General features: G+C 48.2%; 1 protein-coding gene across 4 annotated transcripts in view; it reads right to left on the bottom strand.

Annotated features, from left to right (window-relative positions):
• Positions 1–27,754, bottom strand: part of LOC144943092 (regulator of G-protein signaling 7-like) — an 87,302-nt gene that overhangs the window by 25,966 nt on the left and 33,582 nt on the right. For all 4 annotated transcript variants that reach the window (XM_078870253.1, XM_078870254.1, XM_078870256.1 and 1 more), the window contains 7 exons: positions 9,870–9,966; positions 5,432–5,482; positions 3,955–4,058; positions 2,721–2,772; positions 1,960–2,024; positions 1,305–1,381; positions 187–268 (listed from right to left, as the gene is read on the bottom strand). In XM_078870253.1, coding sequence (XP_078726379.1) covers positions 187–268; positions 1,305–1,381; positions 1,960–2,024; positions 2,721–2,772; positions 3,955–4,058; positions 5,432–5,482; positions 9,870–9,966 — 528 coding nt within the window. The remainder of the gene's footprint in view (positions 1–186; positions 269–1,304; positions 1,382–1,959; positions 2,025–2,720; positions 2,773–3,954; positions 4,059–5,431; positions 5,483–9,869; positions 9,967–27,754) is intronic.

Below are 27,754 nucleotides of genomic sequence, written 5' to 3'. Positions count from 1 at the left end.
AGTAAAAGCACGATTGGCACGTGCGTGGAACTGAAGTGGGAGGGAGCGCGCTCACGCGTCCATTTGCTTGCATGCCTCCATGCGCACGTCGCTCTGCACTGTCGAATCTTTCAACTAAGTGGAGACTCCATTAACAGCCTGGCTTGCCACCCTGTCATAAATCAACCCGACGGACGGAAGACTTACCACTGGTCTATGAACGTCCCAAAACGCACGCTCTTGGCTGTCCAGAATCTTCCTCTCAATCTTGTCCCGTTTTTTGTCGACTCTAATCGGATGAAATGACACATGTTGTGAACGCCACGGCCTTGGGAAATGTGACATGTTTGGGGGTTTTTTGTCTGAGAAAGCACAGCAGGGCAGAGTCTAGAGTGAGCTCATATATCTTATTAATTGTCTTCTGCCAGTCAGATGTTCACAAAAGTACAAGGTGAGGGGGGAGCAATGTCCTTTACTGAGAGACACTGTGGGCAAAAAATGAGGCCATGTGAGCTGACATAAATTAATAAGAAGCTCTGCTCCTCACTGTATGTGTGTGACTTTGTAGCATCGCTTAGCAACCCACGAATAGTCAGATAATGAAGCCGTTATACCAGAGGGGAAAAGAATTCCGAAAGCAATTTGGAGACTGTTTTGTATTTATTATTTGTCATTTAATCTTGGGCCAAATTGTAACAAATGGCTGCTCCTCCGTAGGATATAAAACTGCATCACGTTTCACCGTTTTTTTTATTTCACCATCAATCTTGCTGTGATCAAGGTATTTGAAAAAAAGATATCTTTCCAGGACTTCAGTCAGCAGAGCCTGAAATCAATTGAATGGGCCTGTAAGACGGCACCACAGAACCACTCTCAGATTTACTGCGATGGGTCTCCTTCATACGCTGTATTGCGTGGGTCACAATGTTTTAACAACCATCAAATATACACGTGTTGGCACTCATAACTGGGTTAGGATAAAACTAGTAAGAAAATACAACAATTGAACTCATGTATTAAGACCAGTGCTTCACAATTCTTGAAAAGCCAGCTTAAACACTGATGGATGCCTGGATTCGAACTCAGGATCAGTGGTGTCAGCTGAAAGGTTTTTGGAGGCCTGGGGTAAAATGCCAGACGAGGCCCCCTTCTGAGGCCAACTGTGCAAGCCCTGATTCCGACTCAGTGCTCTAACGTGACCATTATGAGTCCCCATTCAATGGACACAGCGGCGACAGACAGATGCTGTAGAGAGGAAAAATTGAAACGCGCCGGGGAATGGCCGAACGTAAAATGTGAATGTTAAAAACCAACTGGAGGCTCACTTAGCCTGCGCTTCGGCCTGCATGAAGATGAATTCCCATTTTCTGGCAAACGCTCGCTGAAGTCTCGCCAGGCTCTCCTGTGAAAACACAAACGGCAGATGAGAGTGCCAATGTCATAAGCAGGACCTAAATGAACCCTTAAGAGGCTTTTTATAACAAAATGCCATCAATATATGGGAATTACATTTATACCTATTTTGCAAGGGAAATCTGGATTAAGTACAAAAAGATTAGAAGCTTAAACTTTGTATAGAGATTACACGTACACAAAGCTATACAAAAGCATGCACATCCTATAAAAAAAACTAAAAATGTTTGCGTTATAAAAATGACGACTGTGATTACCAAGTTAATAATAATGTAACATGATAACAAAATATTGTAAAAGGTGGTGTGATATAACTATAAAAAAATGTAAAATGCCCATTTTATGATAAATTACTTTGACTACTCCATAGCGAGATGGTGTTTTCTGTTGGACCAATATATAGATGAACCTTTGCAGTATTTGGTATTTAATATGACGCATTTAGGGAACAATGCGCTACGCAAGTGAAATCAACAACAGTTCCAGATATCTCAAAACAGAGTGACGTGTTTCAATTATATTCTCTGTTTTCAATAACTGTCCATTTTAAATTTGCGGGTGACTTACCGCTTCGTAATCGGCGAGCTCGAGACGAGCTTTGTTTTGCATGGTTCGTTTGCACAAATACACGGCTGCACGCACACAGAGGGAGAGTGGCGACACACGAGATTAAACGCACGCACATTTCATGCCGCTTTTTTTGGCGCATTGACTTATTTTTAACACTCAAGCAAATGGTGACGGTGGCGAAATACTTATTTTTCCAATCGTGTGAAGTGGTGGTCAATGATTCATTACCGGTTCCAACCATCAGGAACCGGCGACCGTTTCCTCTGGAAAGTTCACGAAGATTGCACCGATTGGCACGCGAGGACGTTCAAGCGGGACGGGGAGGCGGACTCCGACTGGCCTTACAGCACCTTCAGCTGCAGAGCCCCCCCCCCGCCCCCACGTGGTGCCTTCGTTTCTCAATTACTGATGAAGGCAAAGGCGCAGCCCTGCAATTTCTTGATCACAACACTGCTGGCAGAAGGGCCTCCACTGTGTCATATTCACCCGGTGTTATAGTTGCAAACAGCACTTGAGGCATGGTATGGATTTGAACTTTACTTTGCGCTTATGTGGCTGACCCTATGTGTGCATTTGTTTGTGTTATCCCCTCATGTGCATGCATTTTCTCCAGACACCGCTGCTGTCCTCGTACACACAAACTACAATGTACTCTTTACAGAATTGGCAAATATTCCAAGCAGAAATCTCCTCGGTAAAGAGTTGACAGTTGCGAATAAAATTGTAATATATGAACCAGAAGAAGAAAGAACACGTACCATAGTCTGTGTTCTCTGGATCCCAGCAGTTTGAAGGCCAGAAGAATGGTGTCTGTAAACAAACACAGATAAGGCTCAGCTCGCAAAGAGCTCAAAAGTCGCCAACTAAACCCAGGACCCAACGGTATGAGAACTATTAACAAGAAGATGAGACACTGCATTTAATATATCCAGTGTTCCCAGAAGGCCGTGCGGCTGATGGGTTGTGTAAGTAATACTTTTAAGTTGTACGTGGAGATGAGGATATGTGAAGGAAACATTGTCTGCTTATTTATTTGTGTTGTTTACATTCTCCAAAACTACGCAAATTATTATTCTGAGTGATCAAAGAAAGAGCCACATTGAAACACCCATTGTGGTGCAGTAGCTCACTGCAGGCAACACCAAAGAAGGCCACTCCCTTGAGCAAATAGTTTTGCTTTGGCGCAATCGCCGATTAGAAGAGTCTCACATGAAGGCCAGCGTGGCAGTGCTGGCATATAATACAAACATATTACCAGAATTGTATGGCAATCGCCTGATGATGCTGGTTGTAATCACCAGCGAAACGTTGTACTCAATTGTTAATGTGTTGTGGGTTTGCTCTCTAACACAACCGGTGTGCTGAACTATTAACTAATTGGCACGTTTTCTTCACGTGATAACCCTGACTAATTGGCTGTGTCGGGTGGAGGTGGGTGTACGACAGCTTTACATTCACCCGACCCAACCCAATAAATTTTATCATGAGACAATATCGGTCTTGAAAAGCCTGCGTGTTATACAGTAATATACTAATATTTCTCCGATTTGCCACTGGCTGTCTATAAAAGTTTTGTATCGAATTGAAGTCCGCCCTCAATGTTGTCGAGATCCTCCAGACATTCGCTCGTGTCTACTCCTTCCCTCTCATCCTCCGGTCACACGGGGGAGTGTGCTCCATCTACCAGACATCACAGCCTCCAGTCAACTTTCATTTCATGGGAGGTTGCTCCTTCTCTATTGCCCCGATGTCTTACCCCCCCCCCTCACTCCCGGCTATGAGAGCTGGTGACTCCTTATCCCTGGTTCAAGTCCAGCCTCAGGAACAACTTTTCCTTCTCCTCTACCAACTATGAACCTCCGTGACATAAATAACAAATTCTACACTGCCACCCTCCCGATTCCGAGTGTCTGCCTGCCACAGCCAGCGCTGGCCACGGGGATAGCGCGGCCGCAGAGTCGGTGGAAGCGGCAGGGGGACGTGGAGGGGCACCTGGAAGCGGTAGAAGGCGCCGTCGTCCTTGAGCATGAGCACGTGGTCGGAGATGGGGAAGAAGTAGCCGTGGGCCGCCATCAGGGTGCCCACGTGCAGCGCCTCTGCACGGCAGCAGCAGCGCGCGCGCGTCAGGCACGCGAGCAAGCGACCCGGCACGACGTGGCGCAGGCAGGAGCTGCCGAGGGTGTAGCCGGAGCAGGGGGGCCGTGGTTCACGGGGGGGGGGGGGGACTCAGATCGCCGGTAGAAACGCAGTTTAACAAGCAAGATGCCGACCGATTTGTACAGATTTGCGGGTGTTTTTAGCTTCGGTGGCCCAAATGTTTCTTCAGGCACCACAGTTGCTTGACACATGCAAAGCACAACAGTGTAAGGAAGGGAACACGTATTCCAAGCAGGACCCTCGGTGCAAGTAGTCTTTAGAATCGGCGAGGGTTTCTCTGACGAGTGAACGACTGTTCTCAGACTGCTGCGTAGCGCAGGAATGACATTGCACACATTTCACCATTATCCACGACATCTTATTCTGCAAGGGTTCACCCGTGCACCAAACAGCTTTGTAGACTTTGCAGCACAAAAGCTTGCTCGGCGAGATGAGGTTTCAAGTACACGGTGAAACCCGAGCCGGCTCTGGGACATTGTTGGAGGCTATCGGATGGGATTGTGCAGCATGAGGCGGACACCGAACCCAGAGGGAGTGACGTCACGCCGAGCCGGCTCACGACGATTGCCTCCCCGCTGCTACCTGCGACGTCGACGAAGGGGCTTTCGACACCGAACTGGGGCTCACCTTGCAGCGTGGATCTCTTTGTGAGTCCATGGTGCTCTATATGCGTCTATGGATCTCTTTGTGAGTCTATGGATTCTGTATGCTAGTCTTCACTGAATCACAGTATGCATCTTTGTGCAAGTCTTTGGGTCTCCATGCGAGTTTGTTGGTCTTTATAAGAGGTTATGGGGTCTCTATGTGAGTCTGTGGGTCTGTAGGTGTATCCATGGCCCTCTACATGAGGTTATGGGTCTGTGAGTGTATGGGTCTCTATGTGAGTCTATGGGTCTCTCTGTGAGTCTCTGGGTCTCCATGTGAATCTATGGGTCTCCATGTGAGTCTGGGGTCTCTCTGTGAGTCTATGGATCTCCATGTGAGTCTATGGGTCTCCATGTGAGTCTGGGGTCTCTCTGTGAGTCTCTGGGTCTCCATGTGAGTCTGTGGGTCTCTCTGTGAGTCTATGGGTCTCCATGTGAGTCTATGGGTCTCTTTTTGAGTCTGGGGGTCTCTATACGAGTCTTTGCTGAGTCTGCTTAGCCTCGGACTGGCGCACAAAGCAGGGGACATCCTCACCGAGGTCGTCATCATCAATGCAACGGACGCCCAAGCAGGCAGGCAGCTGTGTGCAGGATCGCAGGATGTTAGTTCATGACACAATCGTGCTGCGGTGCATCATTTTTCATTTAAATGCAAAATGTATTCCCACCTTGATCATCAATAATCAGGTTCTTTGTGAGCCACTGCACAATGTCTGCACCTGTTGGCAGCAAAGGACAGCATTAAGAGTGCAATCAAACACCAACACACTCATCGCCACTCGTTTACTCCCCAGATGCGGTCTAGCCCAGCTCGCAGGCACATTTGTCTGGTTCTACCGCACATTGTGCGGCACTCAAACAGCCTCCGAGCACGTGCAGTAAAACGTCGGACATACCGAACAACACTTTGCATGAAGGCCAGTTTTTACAAGCAAGGCTCCGTTCGAGCGAGCGCGAGGGAGGAGAGAGGAGGAGCAACACGGACAGAGATGAGTGGCAGTGGCGGAGGCAGCAAGGCTGGTGGCAGGAGCTTGGAGGAGATAACCGCCTCATAAAATGTCGTCGCATCGCTGTGCTAAGCCCCTTGCACTGATCCAACAACACGCTGCCTCCTGCAGGACGGACCACCCGCAGATGCCATCTGTGAAAGAAAAGCCCCGGAAATAAACGGAGCAGCAAAACCAACAAATCGGGAAGAGAAGAAACGGCGGAGCCCACAGATGGATGGCACCAAACAAATGGCGGTGAGGGGGGGGGGAGGTTGGAAAGTTATCGGCTTGAGCAGACGACCGTGGTGCTGAAATTACTTCAGCCACTGTCTTGATCAGCTCATTCTGAGCCAAGGCAAGTCACGTAATTCATTGCAATTGCCCCCTTCGATAGGAATCCACAGAATGCCTGTGAAATGTGCTGCGCTTGGCTTGTGCTAGCATCGGCAGCTGCAGCGATCTCTGCGTGGCGCGGCAGCGAACGCGGCATTCTGTGGAGCGCGACTGCGCTTCGCGTGGAGGCGGCGGCGTTGGGGTTTGATCGCCGCATGTCGCCGTGCACAATCAATGACGACAGCGCGGCCTCACAGCCGCATCGATGATGGCGCCGGAGAAAAAATCCCTGCATTTTTATTTTTTTGGCTTCTCTGAAAGTCCGAGAGAGGAAGATTTAAAAGAGCTGCCAAATCGGATCCATACAAGTGGATGGCCACGCTGACATCACATATCATGACGTCTCAGTGCTCTCGTGTGTACACGTTGGTTATGTTTATTTGGGGACATGCAGACAAGCCCCACATTCATGACTGACAATTGGTACTTCCGGTAACCAAGGATGAACAACTTTCCTGCCATGGAAATGTGGAATTTCCAGCAGTGGCCGCCAGGAATCTTAAACGCACTGTCCAACACCAACCACCAGCAGAGACGGGCATGGCCCAGTGGCTCGGTGCAGCAGAGACACTGACTCGATTGTCGTGGTACAGTCTTTCTAACAGCGTTTGGCAAGTCATGGCAAAGTTTCCATTTTCACAAAGCAACACGAGACAACACGTTTCTGGTGGCATTCAGTCCCTGTGTCAGTGGTGGAAATTACTACTGACAAGTAGCATAACAAAACCACTGCTGACTTCTCACCGAATGATGCAGTCTCACCATTCCCGGCACATACTATACCACGAGGAATGATAACGCACTTCCTAAGCTCTGACGTAGGCATGTTGAATTTCTTCCGCGCCGTACGTAGCCAACCATGGCAATCGAAGGTGCGGGGGAAGGACAACAACTAAACAAAAAAAGCAGTTTTAAATAAATGCGTTTTCAATCTAGATGATTTAAAAGTGCATGGCTCCAGTGGCTTCCTAATATCGGAAGGACGAGCGTTCCAGACGACTGCAGAAGCGCATCCGAAAGCGCGTGAAGCTTTTTGTCATTGACCCCAATTTCTCGTTCTCTTCTCACGTAGCTCAAGTCTGCAGCATCCTTTCCCTCAGTCTGCGCCAACATCTCCCAAATATGCCAACTCCTTCCACCAGCTGTCGCGAGCAACCTCGTCGTCCATGCCTCCATCGCATCCCCACTCAACCACTGCCACTCTTCAACGGCCTCGCCAAAACCCTCGGCTCCTAACTCCACATTTTTACTGTTAAAACCGTTTTACTTTCATTACCAGTAACCACATTGTAATAACCCATAGCCTGTTGCCGCTTTGCAGCACGTGCAATTAAGTCTGTCATGGGTATAGGCATGGTGGCAAGATGTTAACTACCTCGTCTGGTGTACAGGAATTTACATGCTCTCCTCGTGGTCACGTGGATTTTTTCTCCGAGTCCTCCGGTTTTTCCCTCCACATTTAAAATCATGCGTTGAGAGGATTTGGCTGCTAGAAATGTCCACGTGATAAGCCACTACGTTGAGCTTCATTTGTGGCCAGGTCGCTTCTGACAAAGAGCTTATGGCTCAGTGAGCCTTACCTGGTTCAAATATTTAAAAAAATTGTATAGTTTAGTTTAGGTGCTGTAAGATGGCCACGCGTGCCAACCAGTGCTTTAATTGCTAATTGCACAGGAAATGGTTCCTAGTTTCTGACAACTGGAACCGGTAATCGATTATGAGAATGGCTACTCCAGATGATCTTGCTGCTGGGAGAATCCTCGCCAGCATCTACAACAGAACCACATCACCCCAACACCTCGATCCCTCCACTGTCTCTCAAGCAAATCCAGGATCCATTTTGAGACTGCATTTACTATCTTTCAAGATCTTTCGTGGACTCGCTCCGGCCGACCCCTCCCCCGTCATCCCAAATCAACTCCTTTCGATGCACTCTCCACTCCAGAGACAGAGGTCGTCTGTCAACGTTTCAAGACTACCTTTACTCAGTGGGAGGTCGCTCATTTTCTTCTACTGCTCCCGAAGGTCTGGATCTCCCTTCTCCAGCCATCCTTGCTCCATGCCTAGGTTCACATCCAGGCTCAAGATGTTGCTCATTTTATTACTTTATCTCTTTCTCTGATGCTTTGTCTCCATAAAATAAATATTTCCACTGTTTTTCTACATAGTACCTTGAAATACAGTTACATTTCGATGCTGTATGAATCAAAGTTGGACTGGAATTTGAAGATGATTGGAACTTGATGATGATGATGACGATGATGATGATGCAGAGGATCACGAAGGTGGTAATAAAGTTGCAATGAATTTCTAATGAATATGTTATTTCGCACCGTACGGAGCCAACTGTGATGATGATGGATGAAGGTTGACAATTGATGACGAAAGTGGAACAGGTCCAGTGGGAAGCGACAGAACAGGAAGAGGGTGGGGAGAGGTAAAGAACCCCGATGACATCTCTCCCTGTGAACCTCCTGCGGTTTTCTATTCGGAAGCCACTGGAGCTTAGCACTTTTAAATTTAGATTCTAAACTAATTTCTTGTGTTACGTTTGCTGTCCTTCCCCCACACCTCCGGTTAGCACGGTTGGCTACGTACGGTGCCAAAGATGTTCAACATACAAATATGCAACGTACGAACCAGCCTCAGTCAGTGCTGCGCGCGGCTTTATCGCCTGCGGTCATTCCCCGGTGACTCACACTCGTGTCATCTTGTCCGCTGGATAGCCGGAGAGCTCCTCTCCCCGCACAGGTTACTGAGACGGTCGTAAATCACTGCATTAAAATGAATTGCACTGATTGGTCCCCGAAGGAAGCGTTCGGGAACGCACGACTGGCGGAGCGAGGAGCTCACACCGGAATGTTCTCTTTGTGGAACCAGGTCACGAGGCCAGTGGTCAAACAGAAGTCTGAATCGTCGCACTTGCTCTTGTCCATGCCGCAAAGGCATTCAGCCGATTGGCACTGCGATGCTTTGCTCGTTTATTTATATATTTGAAATGGATAATTAAATGTGCCTTTCGGGCGAAGGCGAGGGGCCTTGATGTGTTAATTTAATTGAATAAATAAATAACAAAACCATTTCAAACAACTAATACATTGGCTTGCTCCACCACATGCGGGTATTTTGTTAATTAGAAAATTGTTTTCCGTGAGCATGCTGAACATCAGACGATGAAAACTGTGATAAAAACACAAACAAGTCATGTAAAATGTGGCTATTACAAAAATAAGTTTGCACCGAAGATAAAAACTGAATTTGCGTCACAGTTATTGTGAAACCTTTCCATCAAAATGTACCTGTCAAACAGGATTACGTGATGACGAGTGGAAATTAAACTGTAAACGCGTCTTTTCCCCTCGTGTTGTATGTACTTTTAATATCTCTGTCTCAGAACCTTGTGACCGTGAGGTCAGTGCGCGTTGCAGACCCACGCGCAATAAAGAAGGCGTCCGTCAGGCCGCCATCGATGGCTGCGCCCCCGAGGCCCACACCGGTGGCGGATCCAGGGGGGGGGGGGTGCGATGGGGGCAATTGCGCCCCCCCCCCCCCCGCATCTCGCCCACCCCCTGGAAATCTCAGAAAATTCGTATTTCATTGACATTTACCAGAAAACGTACGTTGAATGTTTTTTTGTTATTCCTAATGAAGGGTCCTGTTTAAAAATCTTGACATTTGAGGCCCCCCCCTTCCTCCTCCCCCCTCCAAACTCAGGTCCACGCACCGGTGAAGACGCTGGGGATTTTGGAGAGGAAGCTTTTGACCGTTCGGATGGGGACACCGGACTTATCGTCCTGCATCCGCGTCACGATCTCTTCCATCTGCGGCACAAACAGGCAAAATTGGCGGACGCACGGATGCACACAGTCGCACACAGACACACGGGTGGACAGACAACGCGGGAGGGGAGGGCGGGGAGCGAACGGTTAGCGACTGCCGGCGCATTTCGTGGCAGCATAGACAGACGAGGAAGTTCTCGCCAACCCGGTGGGGATGGCGGCTGTCAGCCATCGACGCAGAAGCGATCACGGAAACGAGTGACGGCACCTGACAAACAGCACGAGGAGACAAACGATCGGACACATCCGACAAATCGTAAGCGTCTCGAAATGGACGGATATTTTACATGAACGAGGCCTTGGCCAGTTTTTTTTTATTGCGTTTAACCATTGAAATAAGCCAATGTTGACAAAAACATGCCTTTAGCGAGCACAGACAGGTGACTGCCATAGCCATGTGGAATTTACACTCTTCTGGCCCAGAGCCACAGGTCAGATGAAATGTATTAACGAGATGGAGGTACCCACACTTTATTCCACCGCACATACTGCTCACAAGTCGCTGCCTCGCATTTTTATTTCCGGAGCCTCATCGGCGCTCCAAAAATGCCATCGTCTCGTGAGGATAGAGGGGAGCAAATAAACAGAAACGAGCTGGCACGGCTGTGGCATGGCGATCGTGCCCGGGGTGTTGCTTGTATGTGTGTATGTATGTTGAACTTCTTTCGCACTGTACGTAGCCAATCATGATAATTGGAGGTGCGGGGGAAGGGCAACAAACTAAGCACGCAGGAAGAATGCGACCTGCACGCACATTTCCATCGCCTCCCCGGTGCCGGTTGCTCTCCGACACTACAGCTGACAGCACCCGGCAGCAGCGATAGTTTAAACTCCTCCTGCGAAGTGCATCGCTGGCGCACTTCCAGACGGCGCATTTACATTCACAGCCCAAAGACCGAGGTGGAAAATCCACGTTCAGAATCAGACTCTTTGTTTGTACTGGAGAAATACGATGAGCGATAAAAGTTAATTTTCACAGATCTCTAGAAGGGGCGGGTGAGAACGTTACAACAACAAACCATACGAACACAGGATAGGAGTACAAAGTATAGGAAAGGTTAGCAAATCACTAAAAACTAAATCTTTTATTTTACCAGGTAAAGCCCACTGAGCTATTAGCTTTTTTTCAGAAGCGACCTGGCCACAAATGACAGCTCAACGAAGTGGCTTAACATGTGGACATCTATTGTAGCCAAATCATCTAAACGCATGTTTCTAAATGTTGAGGGGAAAAAACGAAGGATATGGAGAAAAAATCCACGCGACCAAGGGTAGAACATGTAAACTCCAAATATACAGCAGGCGTCATCAGAGTGGGGATCGAACCCCCGACCTCGATACCAGGCGAGGAAGATAACATCACGCCACCCTGGCACTTCTTAAATAACTGGGGTCAATTTAATCAACACTACAACTGTTGTTGACGTTCCACAAAGTGGCACTGATTTGATTGACCTCGGATGGATGACGTCCTGAGTCAAAAGCCGAAGCTGTATTAGAACTCACAACTGGGGAACCGAATCCTTCTTGGGGGGGGGTGGATACGACTCTCGAATATCTTTGGTGCGCCACCACACATTATCACACACATAAGTCAATTCAGGAACTGAGGCCCTCACAGTGACAGAGGTGACTGAAAAGAGCTTCATAGTTCATCGGATTTATCCAGGATTAATACAGATTCTGATTCTGAGTGCACTAAAATTAGCGTCGTTGCAAAGTTTAAAAATATTCCCCTTCAGTACCCGATTAGTGTGGCGACGATGCTTTAACGGCATACAGTTATCAGTGGACCGTTTCATGTGGCCACGGGAAATGAAGTCGCGGGTTGGGTACGGCACATGGACCGTAGGTCCCCCACGCCTACGCTAGACGGCTCAGATGCAATCGTTTCATTCTGCTCATGTATTAACCTTTGCTCCAGAACCGTTTATACTTGGCCAAACATCCCAGTTTATTTCCACTCACCTCCATCCACATTCACCACTTGTCAGTAGGTTTTTTTTAATGAAGGCTACTCTGTCCGTCGCTCAGTGCCATTAAACAACCTATGCAGCTGCTGCCAGTCAAATAAATAACCCTTACAGCTGACCCTGACGCTAATCTGTTCACACTACGGCAGCCCATTACGGATCGCAGGTACGCATTTATGTGCAGCATAGATAAAAATGCCCCTTGAAGTAAGAAACAGTGGGAACAGTGGAGGGCTTTCAAACGCACTCTCTGAAAGACCGGTTAAGGTGTCGCCTTGCAATGCCTTGCTCCTGCTGGTGTAAGCAGAGAGGTGTTTGGCGAACTCTTCCAGTCTTCCATGCTCGTTGGACGCTGGGTAAACCCACACTTTACCCCTCCAAACGGAACCTGCCTGTCGACTAACTGTGGTGTCACCCATTATACTGCTGCGTGGACAGAGGAGGAGTGGGGAGGGGGAGTTTAATGAACTTGCTCCAGAGTTTCTCAACTGCCGCGCCGGGAGATAGAATCGAACCGGCCACCAAGTCCAGCGTTCTACCCATTGCACCACTGTGGCAACACCGACCCTCTATCGAGTTGTATACAGGCCTGCATCAACTTACAGTTTTAAATTAGATACTCTTTACTAACACCTTAACTGTAGCCCAAGCTGTGTCCCGAGATAGTGCTATGGGTTCTGTTACATCACTTTGTGTGATTAATTTAATATGAAAATGCCTGCTGTGATGAAACGTTTCTCACATGTTCTGTCCGTGTGGGTCTGTTTGCTCTGCGTGTAAGATGACAATCCCACAAAAACTCTCCGGTATGTTTTTGGGTTGTATGACGCATTGTTCGGTACAATGTCCGACGTTTTGCTCCACGTGCTAGAACCTTCTTCAGTTCCTGAAGTAGCTTGCAACACGTGGAGTGAAACGTCGAACACCATAGTAAACAGCACGCGGTACAACACTAGAAAACCATCAGGGAGATTAAAGAAAAAATGTAAACGCAGTTGCAGAACACAGCCCAAATTAAGGGTCAAAACGTCAAGCAGATAGCAACAAAGAGCACGAGAGTTCACAAGATGTAGGGCACATCCACAATTGAGAACCTACGCAGCAGTGATCTCAAAGGTGTGTGTGTGTTTATTTTCGAAGACTGAAAAATTACATCATCCTCACCCGTAATAGATGTCACATGAAAGGATTACATTGCTACAGTCATGCAATGGTGAGAAACGTACACTCTTTATGAGCAAAATCTGCAACTTTGCCAACATGACCACAACCTTTTACCTTAATTCTCTCGTTTATCCGCAAAGTAATTTTTTTAAACTCTTCGTATCCACGCACTACCTGTCACTGGACAGTCACAGTCGTGTAGGTAAAAAGGTCACAGGTTAAAATCTCTGCAGAGCTGGCAATGTGCCTTTCCTTCCGCGTTACCGACGAGCTGCGAGGCACGAAACATTTGGCGCGTCATTGGACAGCTATAACGCATTACACATAAACGCATTACACATAAACGCATTACACATAAACGCATTACACATAAACGCATTACGGCCTATTGCACATTAACGAATTATTAACAAGAGCCTATTAGGCTGCATCGCGATCTGCGCTAAGGGTTGCATAAGTGGTTTACATGCCTTATCCTATCAAAGGTATTCGGTTTATGAATCAAAACACTTTGCAGTCGGTCATGAGAATACATCAACCGTCGCCACAAGAATACATCAATCGTAGCTATGGGAACACATCAATCATAGCACCTTGCTTTTAATGGCAACGCTTGGGCCGGTTTTCAGATGCTCACTTACGCACGTCCGAGGATTGCCTGTGGCCCAGCGGCAGGCAGCACGTGTGCCGCTTGTAGCGGAGGTTCACGGTTCGAGCCCAATCCCCCCCAGCAGTCCTGGTTAATACTGCGGGTGAACGAGCCGTGAATAAATGTACGGTGGACGTTTAATATTCTGAGTTGGTGTTTCCAAAAGGAGTTGCCGTTACGGACCAAACTTGCCAAATTTGGGCGATGTGCAGGCAATGACTCAACCACTCGAGCCGACATCAGACAAGCAACATCTCTCCCACTGCAGACGATGTCTGTGAAGCACAGCGCCTTCGTGACGGCTGGCCTTGTGCCATCAGAATTGCACAGATAATGAAGGCAAGCTCTCGTCAGCTTTGCTAATTCATGCAACGTGCTCATTCTGCCATTATTTTCATTTGCGGCACCACATCTATGGAATAACTTCCCTGAGACAATAATTATCTCAATTGACTCCTCCATCACTAGATTCAAATTACAACTTACCAACACGTATCTGATCGCTCACCTACAACAATGAACTCTGTGGTGATGATAGCGGCGAGGATCGTCGTGCCGGGGAATTGTTTGAAGAAAGTAATCAGTTTCATGCTTTTTAGTTTAATAAAAAAAAGATTTCTATTTTCACAAAGCTATTTTTGCTGCATTTTTTATGTTCGATGTATCTGCCCCTTGAATGGCAGATCTATACCAGACAGGCGTCGTTAAGTGATATAAAAAAAACTGACTGTCTAATTACAAGTGTGTTGCTGACTATTCAACGTATTGGGCCTTTGGGCCCGTGCACAGCAGCTGTGTTTAGAACAACAACAACCCTGCTTCACTACATTCTTAAAAACGGTGCCAAGTGCCTCCCAAGATCCACGCCCTCTTATTCCCTAAGCGCCTGCAAACATTCAGAACCCACAAAACACGACCGTCTTTGTTCCTTTGTTGTGATGACTTGTTTGTTATTTTAGTTTTGGTGCCATTTCTAAATTTGTTTATTAATGTTTTATTGTGCTTGGTAGTAGTAGCAGTACTCGGGTTTTCATTTGCCTGGTAGTAGTGGCTGTATATGGGATTTGTACCTTCTATTTATTTAATGTACAGCATTATGAAATGATATTAGCATTGATGACGCTGTATACAATGTAAGTATTATTACTAGATATGGAACGAGTCGCGAAAATATAAAAAGGGAAAAGTAAATAACTTGGTCGCTTCCGTGTGATTACATACTGACATGAAGTAAGTGTTTAACATTGTTGACTCGAGTGCATTTGTTTTTGCTCCGAGTAGAAACGAGCCGCAGATTGCCGACCCCTGATGTCGACCATATCAACACAGGGAGGCGGCTGCAATGCAATAGTGGTAACATTGCTTGCACACTGGATTTGCAATCCAGAGGTCACTCTTTCGATCGCCCAGCCTAGAAGTTGAAACAATGGTGAAAAGGTTAATCTTAAATCCCCCGCCCCCATCCACCCAGCAGTATTAGTGGGGACCACCACTGTGAGTCGATCGGCATGTCAGGGTGTGGTGAGGAAACGTGGGGGTATCCCCACCTCTTTCAAGACGTCTGGCCAGCATGGAAGAGTAGGCCAAAAATACCTGCTCGAGGGATTTTCAAGGGCTCGCTCTGGTAGAGGCCCCTTACACCAGCAGTGGTGTGAGCAAGCAATTGCAGAGCTGCACCTTTAGCTTTTAGCTACACTGTAGACTGTCAATCGAATAAACGAAGTTTAAGTCTGGTTTGAGTTATTTTGCAGGGCAGTCAGTGGCAAGAAAATGTGACGTACTTCATCTTACAGTTGTGGTATTCTCGCATAAAGTTCTATAATTGTCTGTTTGTAGGTTAATTTCTACAGTTATAAAACGAATAAATTAAAAGGGAAATTAATTGCCGCGAAAGCTACCGATAATTGCACTTTGTGAAAAAATGTGTTATTACAAAGGCGGATGCTAATTAACTGTTCATTAAAATGTTCTCCATTTCATGTCGTGTCGCGCTGCAGAAAGAGGTGGCAAGGCTGGGGTGGGAGGGAAACTCACAAACACTCGGCGCATTACAAACCACGGGCACCGCAAACCCACTGAGAATTACAGAGAGTGTGCGCGTGTGTGTGTCAGCGACATTTCCATCCACTCCTAAGCTTCGTCTGCAAATCCTCGCTCACTCTCCGTGCTGTACGTATGTACTGTATGTTGAACTTTTTCGCACCGTACGTGGCCGACTGCGGGGGAAGGACAACAAACTAAACACAAAAAGCAGTTAAAAAAAATGGGTTTTAAATCTCGATTTTAAAGTGCATAGCTCCAGTGGCTTCCGAATATCGGAAGAGCGTTCCAGACGACCGCAGAAGCGCATCTGAAAGCGCGCGATGCAGTGGCCGTCTTAATTCGATGGCCAGCCAAAAGCCGCTGCGGGGATGCCCGGAGCTTGTGTGATGGCGTATGCTCCTTGAGATTAGCAAGGTGTTGTGGTGTATTTGTGGCAAGTACTTTGTGTGTAATGAGTACAACCTTTAAATGTATCCGTTTGGCAACCAGATGCCAATGCAGCTTGACGAGCACTGGACGGACATGGTCAGATCTTGCAGTTGAATAACGAAATAGAACCAACAGCGCTCACGATGCGCACAGCAGAACTCTGCACGGATGTCAACAAACTCGTGGAACCTTTGCAAACAAAATAACCCACGGAGCGATGTGAATCACGATACAATAATATAATAAAATTGCCCAAACAGCTGAAACGTTATCGAATATATTTCATGCCAACAAAACACCTCAAATCTTCCATTTGGACACATTCTATGAAAGTGAAATGTGACTGCTCACACTTTTGTTATGAATCGCCATTGTTCTGTATGGAAAAAAAGAATGTTGTGCTGAGCACTTATTCACGGATAAGGGCTAAATAAATGTTTGCCAATCCACCATCGCTGAGTCGATGAATGGAAAAAACCTAGTTAAAAGGTAGTGGCTCTATTTGAGGGAATTAGTGCTTTCTAATCGTATTGCAATAGCAGGGACTCCCTTGGGTCACTGTTACATGACTCTGAATGAACCACTTAAACAAAAGCTGATATAAATCAATAATCATCAATAAAGCATTAACCCATGACGCCGCTGCAGCTGCGCACGTTTTGCACAAATAATGCTGCTGACCGCTATCAGGAACACGAGGCTACAGTTAATGCACCGATTGTATAAATGTACGTATGTTGAACTTTTTTCGCACTGTACGTAGTCAACCGTGCTTATCGGAGGTGCGATTACCAGCCCTTTAGCACATGAGACCTGTGCGGGGGTGCACATTAACGGTATGATGATACATACGTTTGAAAACACTTTGTTGCACACATACCTTGTTCATGCAAACGATTTCACCTCGTCATTGTGAACGCCGTTAGAGCAGGGCTGATCACTTAGGTTTCCGTACCATAACCGATTGCTCTACTGATAATCGGTTACGGTTGATCGACTAATCTGATCAGACGAAAATGGTTGGGGGTTACTAAAAAAAAGTCTGACCCCTTTTCCACGTGTGCCGCTGGATGGGAGGTGATGGGTGTGACTTGATGATCGGCATCACCAGTCGCGTCACGCTGGGCGTGACTTGTAGGGGGTTTCCCACCTTCAGGAAGTTGGGTGAGGGGGCAGCCGAAAATGTTTAGGTAATCGTGGAGTCAAATACAACTTTTAATCGTTTATTTACGATTACAAATACATTGTACCTTCCATAATACAGGGGGTTCTCAGGGGATCACGCAATATGAATTATAATATAAAAACAAAACATGCATTGCACAGCCCTTGTTCAATCCACTTTTGGATAAAAGTTCCCATGCCACGTCAATCATGGCGGGGCTGTCTGACCCGCTAGGTGCGGGTTGGTGAAGTGGCACGCCCAGAATCAGTTCAGAGATCACTCGCTACTGATGTTAGCCATGCTGGGAATCGAGTTTAGGTCACCGAGTTCATAGCGCAGTTCACGAATCACTGCTCCACCCCATTATTGCCACTAAAGATTGCTCCGGCAATTTGCACATCATATAACTGGGGTCAGGCAAACAAAGAATTATGACTGACCTACAGTGACCATGAATATATAAACGGAACATTTTAATACACAGAGTAATCCAATTGTAGTCACCCCAATGATTTCCAATTACCCTTTTTCTTCCCAAAAGGTGATGGAATATTGTCAAAATGACGGCTAAATATCTTACAGAGGGCGTTAACAGATTTAATAAGTGTATTATTGAAATTGGTGGGGGATGTACAATATTCATAAGCCATGGCCAATTGACTCCTGGATGAAGGCCTTTACAGACCTCCACGATGCTAGGATATAAGCATCCAACCAAACACCTGCACATACAAACTGATTTCATCACTCCATCTTCTCGGCAGACACCCACTCAGGAGGTATGTAGGGGCTTCGAAATAAAACGTTACCTTCTATTACAGCACTTCAGTGGAGTGTTCATGAATGGCTCACCATGATTTGTTTTTGTTTAATTGGTGGGAGGGCAGCGGGTTCGACATATGACCCCCAAATACGATGCCCTTTGACCCTTGCTAATGAACCTCTGCTGTCAGCTTCCCCAACCCTCCCACCCAGCACAAGCTGCTGCTTGCCAGGAAACGCCACAGGCCAGGCTGATGAGCTCCCTCAGAGGCCAATTTCCATAATAGTAAGGGGCATCGCTCCTCCCGTGATCTTACAGGGAGGAAAACGACAGGCATGGGGACGCGAGACACACGCGGGATCTAAGGCCAAAAAACTGCCACGCATTTTATCTTCTTTGTCTACATCGTAAGCAATGGCATATGCAGTGTCACCTGTGTTACCTCCCTTGATGATTTGTTTTTGTTTAAGTGTATGTACAAAGAGAACAAGGTAAACTATATCAGTTTGCAATTGCATTCGTGGCGCGAATCGTTTAGGAACCAGCTTGGTGTGGGAGGGGCAGGCGGGGGGGGGGCATCTGCTGTATCTCAGTCAACCCCTGGCACCTGGGCCGTCTTCTGCTTTCTCGTGACTGCTGATGTAGATGCAGAGCAACAACTACAATATGACATTCAGGTGGTCAAGCCAGACAGCAGTTGTCAAGAGCTGCCGCCAGGAGTTCGACACTTCACGTGGCCTCAAAATGCACCTCGCATGGCACAAGCGCCATGGTGACGGAGTTGTTGTTGGAGTGAATCTTGAGGTTGGGTGTAAAATCTCTGAACCCGCGGGCCAAATACGGCCCGCAACGTCAATAAGTACGCGGCCTATGGCCAAAAGAGTCCCTGCCACTTCCAAATGGCCCACAAACGATATTTATCCATCACTGCCACGAAACCGGAGCCACACTAATTGGGTACTCGAGGAGTAAAATACTTGAAACACAGTGGCAGCCACCTCGTTCTAATTTTTAGCGCACTCAGTCACTTCTGTCATTACCAAGAAGGTCCTAGCAGTGCCAGAAATCCCCGGGGGGGAAGTCTGTTAATTATTTTTGGCTTGCCCGCCAAAAGGTATAATTTGCAAGCAACATCGGCAGCTGCTATAGGATGAGACTGCGAGAGCAGTGGAGAGCCGGGAGGCGATCTGCGGGCGATGCCTGAACCACCTCCGTACACCTGGCGGCTGCTGCAGCGTGAACCAGGCCCGGAAGGCGGGCGGGCTGCGTCTGCGTAAAGAGCGGACAATGCCGCCTGGCTCATCCGCGTCGTCAGCTGGAGGAGCCATGCACAGCTGACGATTCAAACACCGTTAGTGCACCGAGGCCGCTGTGCACCTCTGATTAGCGTGGTTGGCTACGTACGGTGAAAAATAAATCGACGTACATGGTTCGAGATAGAACACCACTTCTCTCGAATGAGGAGCTGGCGTGGTGTGTAAGCACCGCCACGAGGGAGACAAAGGCGGTCGGGCCTGGTGCTGGCCCCCCACCCCCTCGTGTGCCGTGCCGGCCTTCATCGGTGCTACTCGCTAACGGCGCTTGTCCATGCAGTGTGTACGGTGAAATGGGACGGTATGTCATTGTAGCATAGCACGCATGTGTGTGACAAGTACTGCATAATTATCACCATTAAAATTAAATCCCGACGCCGTATCTTAACCTTACAATCACATTTGCATAATAAATTCATAACAGTGAAAATTACGCAAATAAATAATGGCGCAGAGCACAGAGATGTCATTGCGGATGGTAATTAGCGGCGTGCAAGCGTCGAATTGTGCATGCGCGAGCGCGTTTGTGCGGAGGGCGCGGGGAGGAAGGTGTCGACGATGATGTTACGTTGACAGATGGATCACAGCCGCATTGCCATGGTAACGAGGGGGGGAGGCTGAGGCAACGGGGATGATGCTGCGGCGTTCACTGTCAGTCAGCGAAGGGCGACGTCACGGAGGCTGCACTCGTTTTCCCGTGCGGCGCCTTCCAAGCGGCAGCTTTTGTATTCTTGAATTCGACTTCGTCTCGTCGATAACGAGCTGTGGAGTTGTAGCCCACGCTTAGGCCGTGGATTCCGTTTAGCCATTCTCTTAGTCTCGTCGGCTCAAGCAGTCATATTTAGTCAGACACCCTGAGTTGTTAAATCTTGGCGTTGAGTGGTCCCCGAAACCACTCAGAATGTGCCCAAACTCGTGAGATCGCACAAACTAAGCAGTGCTGAGCCTGGATAGCGTTTGGACGGGCGACCACCACGCACAGACGGCTCGTCGCATGCCGTCGGGCTGCGTGGTCCGAGCATTACAGTGCAGCAACATCCACTGTTGTCCTGTACGTCTATATTCCCACATCAATGCTCCCCACCTTTACCAACCCCACACTGACCAGCACGATGGAGAAGTATGATTTTAAAACCCCAACGTCCTTCAGAAAAGTGGGGAGGCCCTCACTCCACCAGTGGATTGGCAAAAGGATGTGCATGCAGGAGAAATGCCATGGAGTTTTCACGTCCGGGGTTTGACTGGGCTACTGGCCAGCCGGGCATTTGTACCAAACCTGACCCAATGACAATCTCAACTTCTAAACTAAAATATGTATTTTACCAGGTAAGGCCCATTGAGCTATGTAACTCTTTTTCACAAGCGACCTGGCCACAAATGATAGCTGAACTAAGTGGTTTGTCATCACGTGGAAATGTATAGAAGGGAAATACTCGAAACGCACGTTTCTAAATTTGGAGGGAAAACCCAGAGGACCAGGAGAAAAATCCACGCGACCACGGGGAAGAACATGCAAACTTCAAATATACGGGCATGGCCAGGGTCGGGATCAAACCCACGACCTGTATATGAGGCGAAGCAGATAACATCTCGCCACCGTGGCACCCAACTTTAATCGGCCAGCTAATGATTCAAGTTGAGTTGGGCAAATTTGTGTGGCAGCCTAACCTTCAGCATCAGCTCACAGGACGAACATCCGATTGCGCTGTGACTCAGTCCAACCCTGCACTGCATTTCAAACATAATGTCGCGCAATTCCTCCAGAGTTTGAGCAAATTGTGGTGCCGAGCGTTATAATCCACTGGTCGCTTCGATTGGTCACGAGCAGAATTTCAGACATTCATCAGCCTACTCCTAAAGACGTCCACTGGACATTGGCTCACTCACCAACCTCGATATTGAAGTTTAAACGTTGCTGATTATATACGGAGAAACTGGTAAAGACAAATACGCTGCCGTGATATAATGGTTGGCACAATGAACTTGCAATCGAGAGGTTGTTTGTTCGATCTCCAGGCACGGCAGTTGAAACAATGGTACTAGTTTATTAAATCCTCCTCCACCTCTGTCTATCCAGCAGGGTAAATGGCTGTACCTCAGTTAGCTGATTGGCAGGCCACATCTGGTGGGATACGGTGTGGCTACTACTATCACCTCTTCTAAGACGACTGGCCAGCATGGAAAAGTAGGCCAAATACAATCTAAAGGGGCTTTCTAGAGCTCTCTGAAGTGGAAGTTCCTCCACCGGCAAGGGCGTGAGCAAATAATTTCAGGGCTGCACCTTTACCTTTTGAAGGTTATACTGGCCCCTACCATGCCAATGAGGAATTTCCACCACACACTCAGGGCACAGCCAAATGGAGAACAGCACTATCCGACTGCTCGTATGAACGCAGATACACCGTGACATTTCTCGACTTTACCAACAAACAAAAATAGTTTTCTCATCTAGCTATCGGCGTCGGGACATCTCCCTATGGTCTGCGAGGCGTCGGAGTGCAGCACGCCCGCACGAGGCACTCAGCCGCCACGGCCTGAACACGGGGGGGGGGGGGCTCTCTCTCGAGAAGCCTCTTGAGAACTAGCGGCACTACAAAGGTAACGCGAAGGGCATCACGGGCATCGGCGTGAACGCAGTCACATTCCGTTCCCTATTATGCCGCTTGTATAATTTACTATTTAAACTATTTTTTATTTTACCAGGTAAGGCCTACTGAGCTATGTAGGTATTTTGTTTAGAAGCGACCTGGCCACAAACGTTAGCTCAACAAAGTGGCTCATCACGGGGACATTTATATCAGCCAAATACTCTAAACGCATGTTTATGCTAAATGTGGTGGGAAAAACCGAAGGACCCGGAGAAAAATCCACGCGACCACGGGGAGAGAGCCATGCAAACTCAAAATATACAGGCGTCAGGGTCGGGATCGAACCCATGACAGTGTTAATGATATGCATTTCAAATTCTGGAGTGAACCTAATATGTGTTGATTTTTTAAATTTGCGCGTGTGTTCAGTGTATTATATCTTCACCAATATATAAAAAATATTGTCTCGTGGAATTACCAGTATTGTTACCAACAAATATGTGAAGAAATTAGTTGTTACTAATTTAGCACCCAGACATACATTTTATGAAATATATACTATATGTGTGTGTGTCTTAAATAAATAAATGTGGGACATTTCCTCAATGGGGAATACAATTCAGTGTTTCGACTGACAGGTCTTTCTCATGACTACTGCTCTTGTATGGACAGCTCATTGACACTAAATGCCAAATGAATAATGGAAGCCACGATCTTGTATTAAAAGTGCCTTTGAATACATTCTTACAAACACCACCTGACCGGTGAATTAAGACATGTACATCGGGCCCTCAGGATGAACGGATACTCTGACCGTACTATCCGCCAAGCTGTCTCTCCCACCACACAGAAACAGCCACATGAAACTCCGACCAAAACCATCACGTTACCATACATAGCAGGCGTGACCAAACAGATCTCCAAAATTCTAAACAAACATAAGATCCAAGTCCGATTCAGTACAGTGCATAAAATCCGTGATCTGATTCCATCTGTGAAGGATGTCGTTCCTGACTTACAGTATCCTGGAGTCTACAAATTGAGTTGCATTTGTGGTGATTGCTACATTGGAGAAACGAAACGTCATGTTTCTGATCGTGTCCGCGAGCACAAGTCAGATCTGAAACACGGCAGAACTGATTCTTCTGCCGTTGCCGATCATTGCTACAACTCGGTGGGCTCTCATGAAATTGTCTTTTCCGAGACCAAGGTTCTCTGCAAACCTCCCGGCTACCATCAAAGGTTTGTACACGAAGCCATACAAATATACAAACACAGACATAATTTCAACCGTGATGATGGATACAAACTTAGTAATCATTGGAAAGATGTTATCAACCACGCAAAAAATACTTAATTAGACTTTTTTGGACCATCTTATCTGACAGGCACTATTTTACTTTACTTTACCGAGTGTTAACATCCCCAGTTATTTTTTAACAGTGCTCTCTTCATTGTTCAGCCAGCATTGGTATAAACATGGGCATTTTCGTTCTTTTGTCTATCATGTGTATCAGACCTCCCCTCCCCCTCTCTGTCCATTGTGTTGGCGTGTGCAGCAGCAACCGCGTCCAAGCCGTCGTCCATTTTTTTGGCCCCCCCCCCCTCCCGATGCGTTGTACTTAGCACTCCGTGCTGTCTTTGAGCCCCGCCCCCCTCCCTCCCGATACGTTCCATTCATTGGCTACCACATTTTGATGAGCTCCCCCCCCCTCTCCTCCCCCCTTCAACTTGCTTATAAGGGATTACTTCTTGAATCATTGCCTCACTTGATGCAGCTAATTCGGCTGTGACGTTCCCACCTGATGACGGAGACTTGTGTTGCCTCCGAAACGTCGTGATTTTTGTTTTTATTTTATTTTCATTAATTTTGATGTTTTACCGACGTGACTTTACCGAAAAAACCTAAGAATATGTATATGGACGTCGTTTGTTGTCCTCCCGCACCTTGACTCTGTACGGGGCGAAATAAGTTCAACATACATTCGTGCGTACGCGTGTTCCGACAGAGTTCGATTCACGCTCACGGCCAACACTAGTGACGAATATCTGCATCTGTGCAGGGCCTCACCTAGGTCGACTCAACCTCAAATAAGTACCTGGTTGTGGTGTGTAAGCACCGCCACGAGGGAGACAAAAGCGACCGGGCGTGGTGCTGGCCACCCACCCCCTTGTGTGCCATCCCGGCCTTCATAGGTGCTCGCTAACAGCACTTGTACCAACAGTCTGTTGACGGGATACCGGGGATTGTTGTATCTTTGTCTTCGTGTCCCGACATTCATTGTCACCGTCTATACCACCACCGGCACCGATTGCCTTGTCGCAGCTTGGCCTCTCTAAGATGCCACCCTGTTCTGCACGAAGGTCATTTCACCTTTGCCAAGAGCTCAGGAGCAAATTTCTCATGAACCATTGCTGGTTGACCAAGTCGTTTCTAATGTCGATTTCACATCCACGCACATTATCAGGTGGAGCATGTTTAAATGGTCTGCATTCTACACATACAAAGTCAAAAGATCTCCAGTATCGCCTTAACAGACTCTTGGGGCAAGGGCTATTAGCGAGCACCTATGAAACCCGACAATGCACACGAAGGCATTGTGTGGCGAGCAGCACGCCTGACTGCCTTTGTCTCCCTCGTGGTAATGTTTACACACCGTACCAGGTATTAATTTGAGGCTAAGTTGACCTAGGGGAGGCCCAGGACCGGTTCAGATAATCATCAGTGGTGTTGATGGCCATGAGCGGGAATCGAACTCGGGTGGCTAGGTTCGAAGTGCAGCGAGCTAACCACTGCAGCACCACTTCCCACAAATACACACACTTATACACACTTACACAGGTGTAGACACACACACACTTATACACACACTTATACAGGTGCAGACACACACATTTAAACACGTGCAGACACACACACTTACACATGTGCAGACACACACTTATACACACACTTACACAGGTGCAGACACAAACACTTACACACTTACACAGGTGCAGACACACACACACTTATACATGTGCAAACACAACAACAACAACAACCGCCATTCGCCACTAAGTGGCGGTGACGTCACCACGACGCTTGTGCCAGGCCATGTGCACCCTGAGGCCACGTGAAGTGTCGAACGCCCGCTGGCAGGAGGTCACGGGGCAGACCCAGGTGCCACGGGTCGACTGACCGAGATGACCGAGATGACTGGCTGATGCACCACCTGTGCCCCCTACTGTGCCAACTTGCTGTGCTTTAGCCACCCGGCGCTCCGCTCGTTGTTGTGAGCGTCGCTCCTCCGCCCTCCGTTGTTGTTGGAGGGCGACTGCCTCCAACTGCCCAGTAGCGTCCTTCACGAGCCTCCTCCACTGAGGCCTATCTTGACACCGCTGGTACCAGTCATCGGCAAGTCCACTCAGCTCCACGTCATCCTGTACCACATCACTCCATCTCTTCTCTAGCCCGTGCCGCGCCCGTTTAGCCCCCTCGATCCGGCCGAACAAAAGCTGTTTAGGCATGCGGTGGCTGGGCATGCATGACCCAGCCAACGCAGCCTTGCCTGCCGGAGGAGCTCACTGATGGGACTTTGCCCAGATCTTTTAAGGACTTGTGAGCTCCTCACACAATCCAGCCTGGTTAAACCCAGGATGGATCGTAGGCAGGCCAGCCTAAATGTTTCCAACCGGCGAAGATGCTCCACTAGGGGGGTCCACGTTTCGCAAGCGTAGAGAAGGGAGGGAATGACCGTGGCCGAGAAGACCTGAAGCTTCGTGCGGAGCGACAGACCAGGTAGCTTCCACACAGCGTTACGCAACCGATGAAAAGATATTGCCGCTCGACTGATTCGGAGTGAGACCTCTGCTGATAAACTGGAGCCGGTCATAAGCACACTGCCCAGGTATGGGAAACTCTCCACTCTCTCCACAACTGCCCCATCACCGATTGGGAGTTGTGGGGGTGGAGTGCCCGATGGTACAAAATACCCAGGCAGGTGCTTAGTTTTGGTGGGGCTGATGGTAAGGCCCCACCTCTTAGTGGCACGCTCCAGTCTCAGCAGCAGCGTCTCCAACTCCTCTTCTGAATGAGCAGCTATTACCAAATCATCGGCATACATAACGTGGTTGACCAATAGGGAGCCATCCCTTGATCGCACCCGGGCGTCGATCAGCCTCCCATTATATCTGTACCAAATGGTAATTCCCCCGGTACAGCTATTGAAGGCTTCACGAACTACGCAGTCGAAATAGATGTTAAATAATGTGGGAGCCAGAGGACATCCCTGTCGCACCCCAAGGTGTACAGGGAAAGGCTCCGACTCCCGGCCACGTAGTTTTACCCGGGCCCGCTCACCATCATGAAGGTCCTTAATGATCGTGAGCAGAGGGTCAGGGACTCCGAAAGCACGAAGAACAACCCAGAGCCCAGTCCTACTGATGGTATCATAGGCCTTGACCAGGTCAATAAAGCAGAGATGTAGGTCTTTTTGGAATTCCCTACACCTCTGCTGTAGCAGACGGACAGAAAATATGGCATCTGTGCAGGACCGCCCTTTCCTGAAACCGCATTGGGGCTCCGCAAGCCTCTCCTCAGCGTGCCTAGCAAGGCGATGTTGAATAATCCTTGCCAGGACCTTACCCGGCACACTGAGGAGTGAGATGCCCCTGTCGTTGTTACAGTCGGTACGGTCCCCCTTCTTAAAGAGGGGGACCACCAGGGCATCCTTCCAGTCCTGCGGAACCCGTCCAGTGGTCCAGACTGTTGTTATGATGTCATATAGGGCAGTCTGTGCACAAACGCCACCCTCCCTCAGCATTTCGCTTTGGAGATCATCTCTGCCCGGTGCCTTCCCTGGTCTCAGACTCCGGATCGCCCTCAGTACTTCCTCAACAGCTGGTACCTCAGCCAGCCACTCACAGGGGGTGACCTCTTCCAATATTTGAGGCACCGCAGCCTCAGCAGGGTTATCCCCACTTTGTGCCATGATGTTTCCCTGGCTGAGAGATTTTCCCTCCCCCAGGACCTCACAGAAATGCTCAGCAAATCTGCAAACCTGTTCCTGGGGGTCGGAGATTGGATCACCGTTTTTTCCTCTAATGATGGTAATAGGTGTGGCGCTGCAGGTTACTTTTATGATGGAGCTAAATAGTGATTTGTGATCGCGGGCCACTGAGGCAGACTCCATCTCCTCAGCAACCCGTGACCACCACCCATCCTTACAGCGCCTTACGGCTCTCCGAACCTCCGAGCAAAGGCTGTGGTAAACCTCCTCATTCTCTGACGTGGGATGCTGTAGGCGATGAGAGTGGGCCTGTCGCTTTTTCTCAATTAACCTGAACACCTCCTCTGTCAGCCAGGGTTTCTGGGGAGATCTGGACCGCGTACCCAAAGCAGCCATTGCAGCTGCATGAGTCACAGTCTTAAACCTCGCCCATTTACCCTCGACATCAGGTGGAGTGGGGGACGATGCCAACCCCAGTTGCAAGCGATGATGAAATTCTCGCTTGCAACTTTCATCAGCTAACTGAAACCAGGCCACTTTTGGTTGGAATGGGATCCTGGGTGTACACCCACCACCGGAGTGGAAGAATGGCAGGCGCATCTTACAGATGACTAGTCGATGGTCAGAGGGCAGATCAGCTCCACGGTAGGTCCTGGTGTCAAGGACATGGGCTCGCATCCGCTGGTCCGTCA

Source organism: Lampetra fluviatilis, chromosome 30, assembly GCF_964198595.1.
Source record: "Lampetra fluviatilis chromosome 30, kcLamFluv1.1, whole genome shotgun sequence".
Taxonomy (NCBI): domain Eukaryota; kingdom Metazoa; phylum Chordata; class Hyperoartia; order Petromyzontiformes; family Petromyzontidae; genus Lampetra; species Lampetra fluviatilis.
The sequence above is the reverse complement of the archived record's forward strand: the minus strand, read 5'-3'. Positions and strand labels throughout refer to the sequence as shown.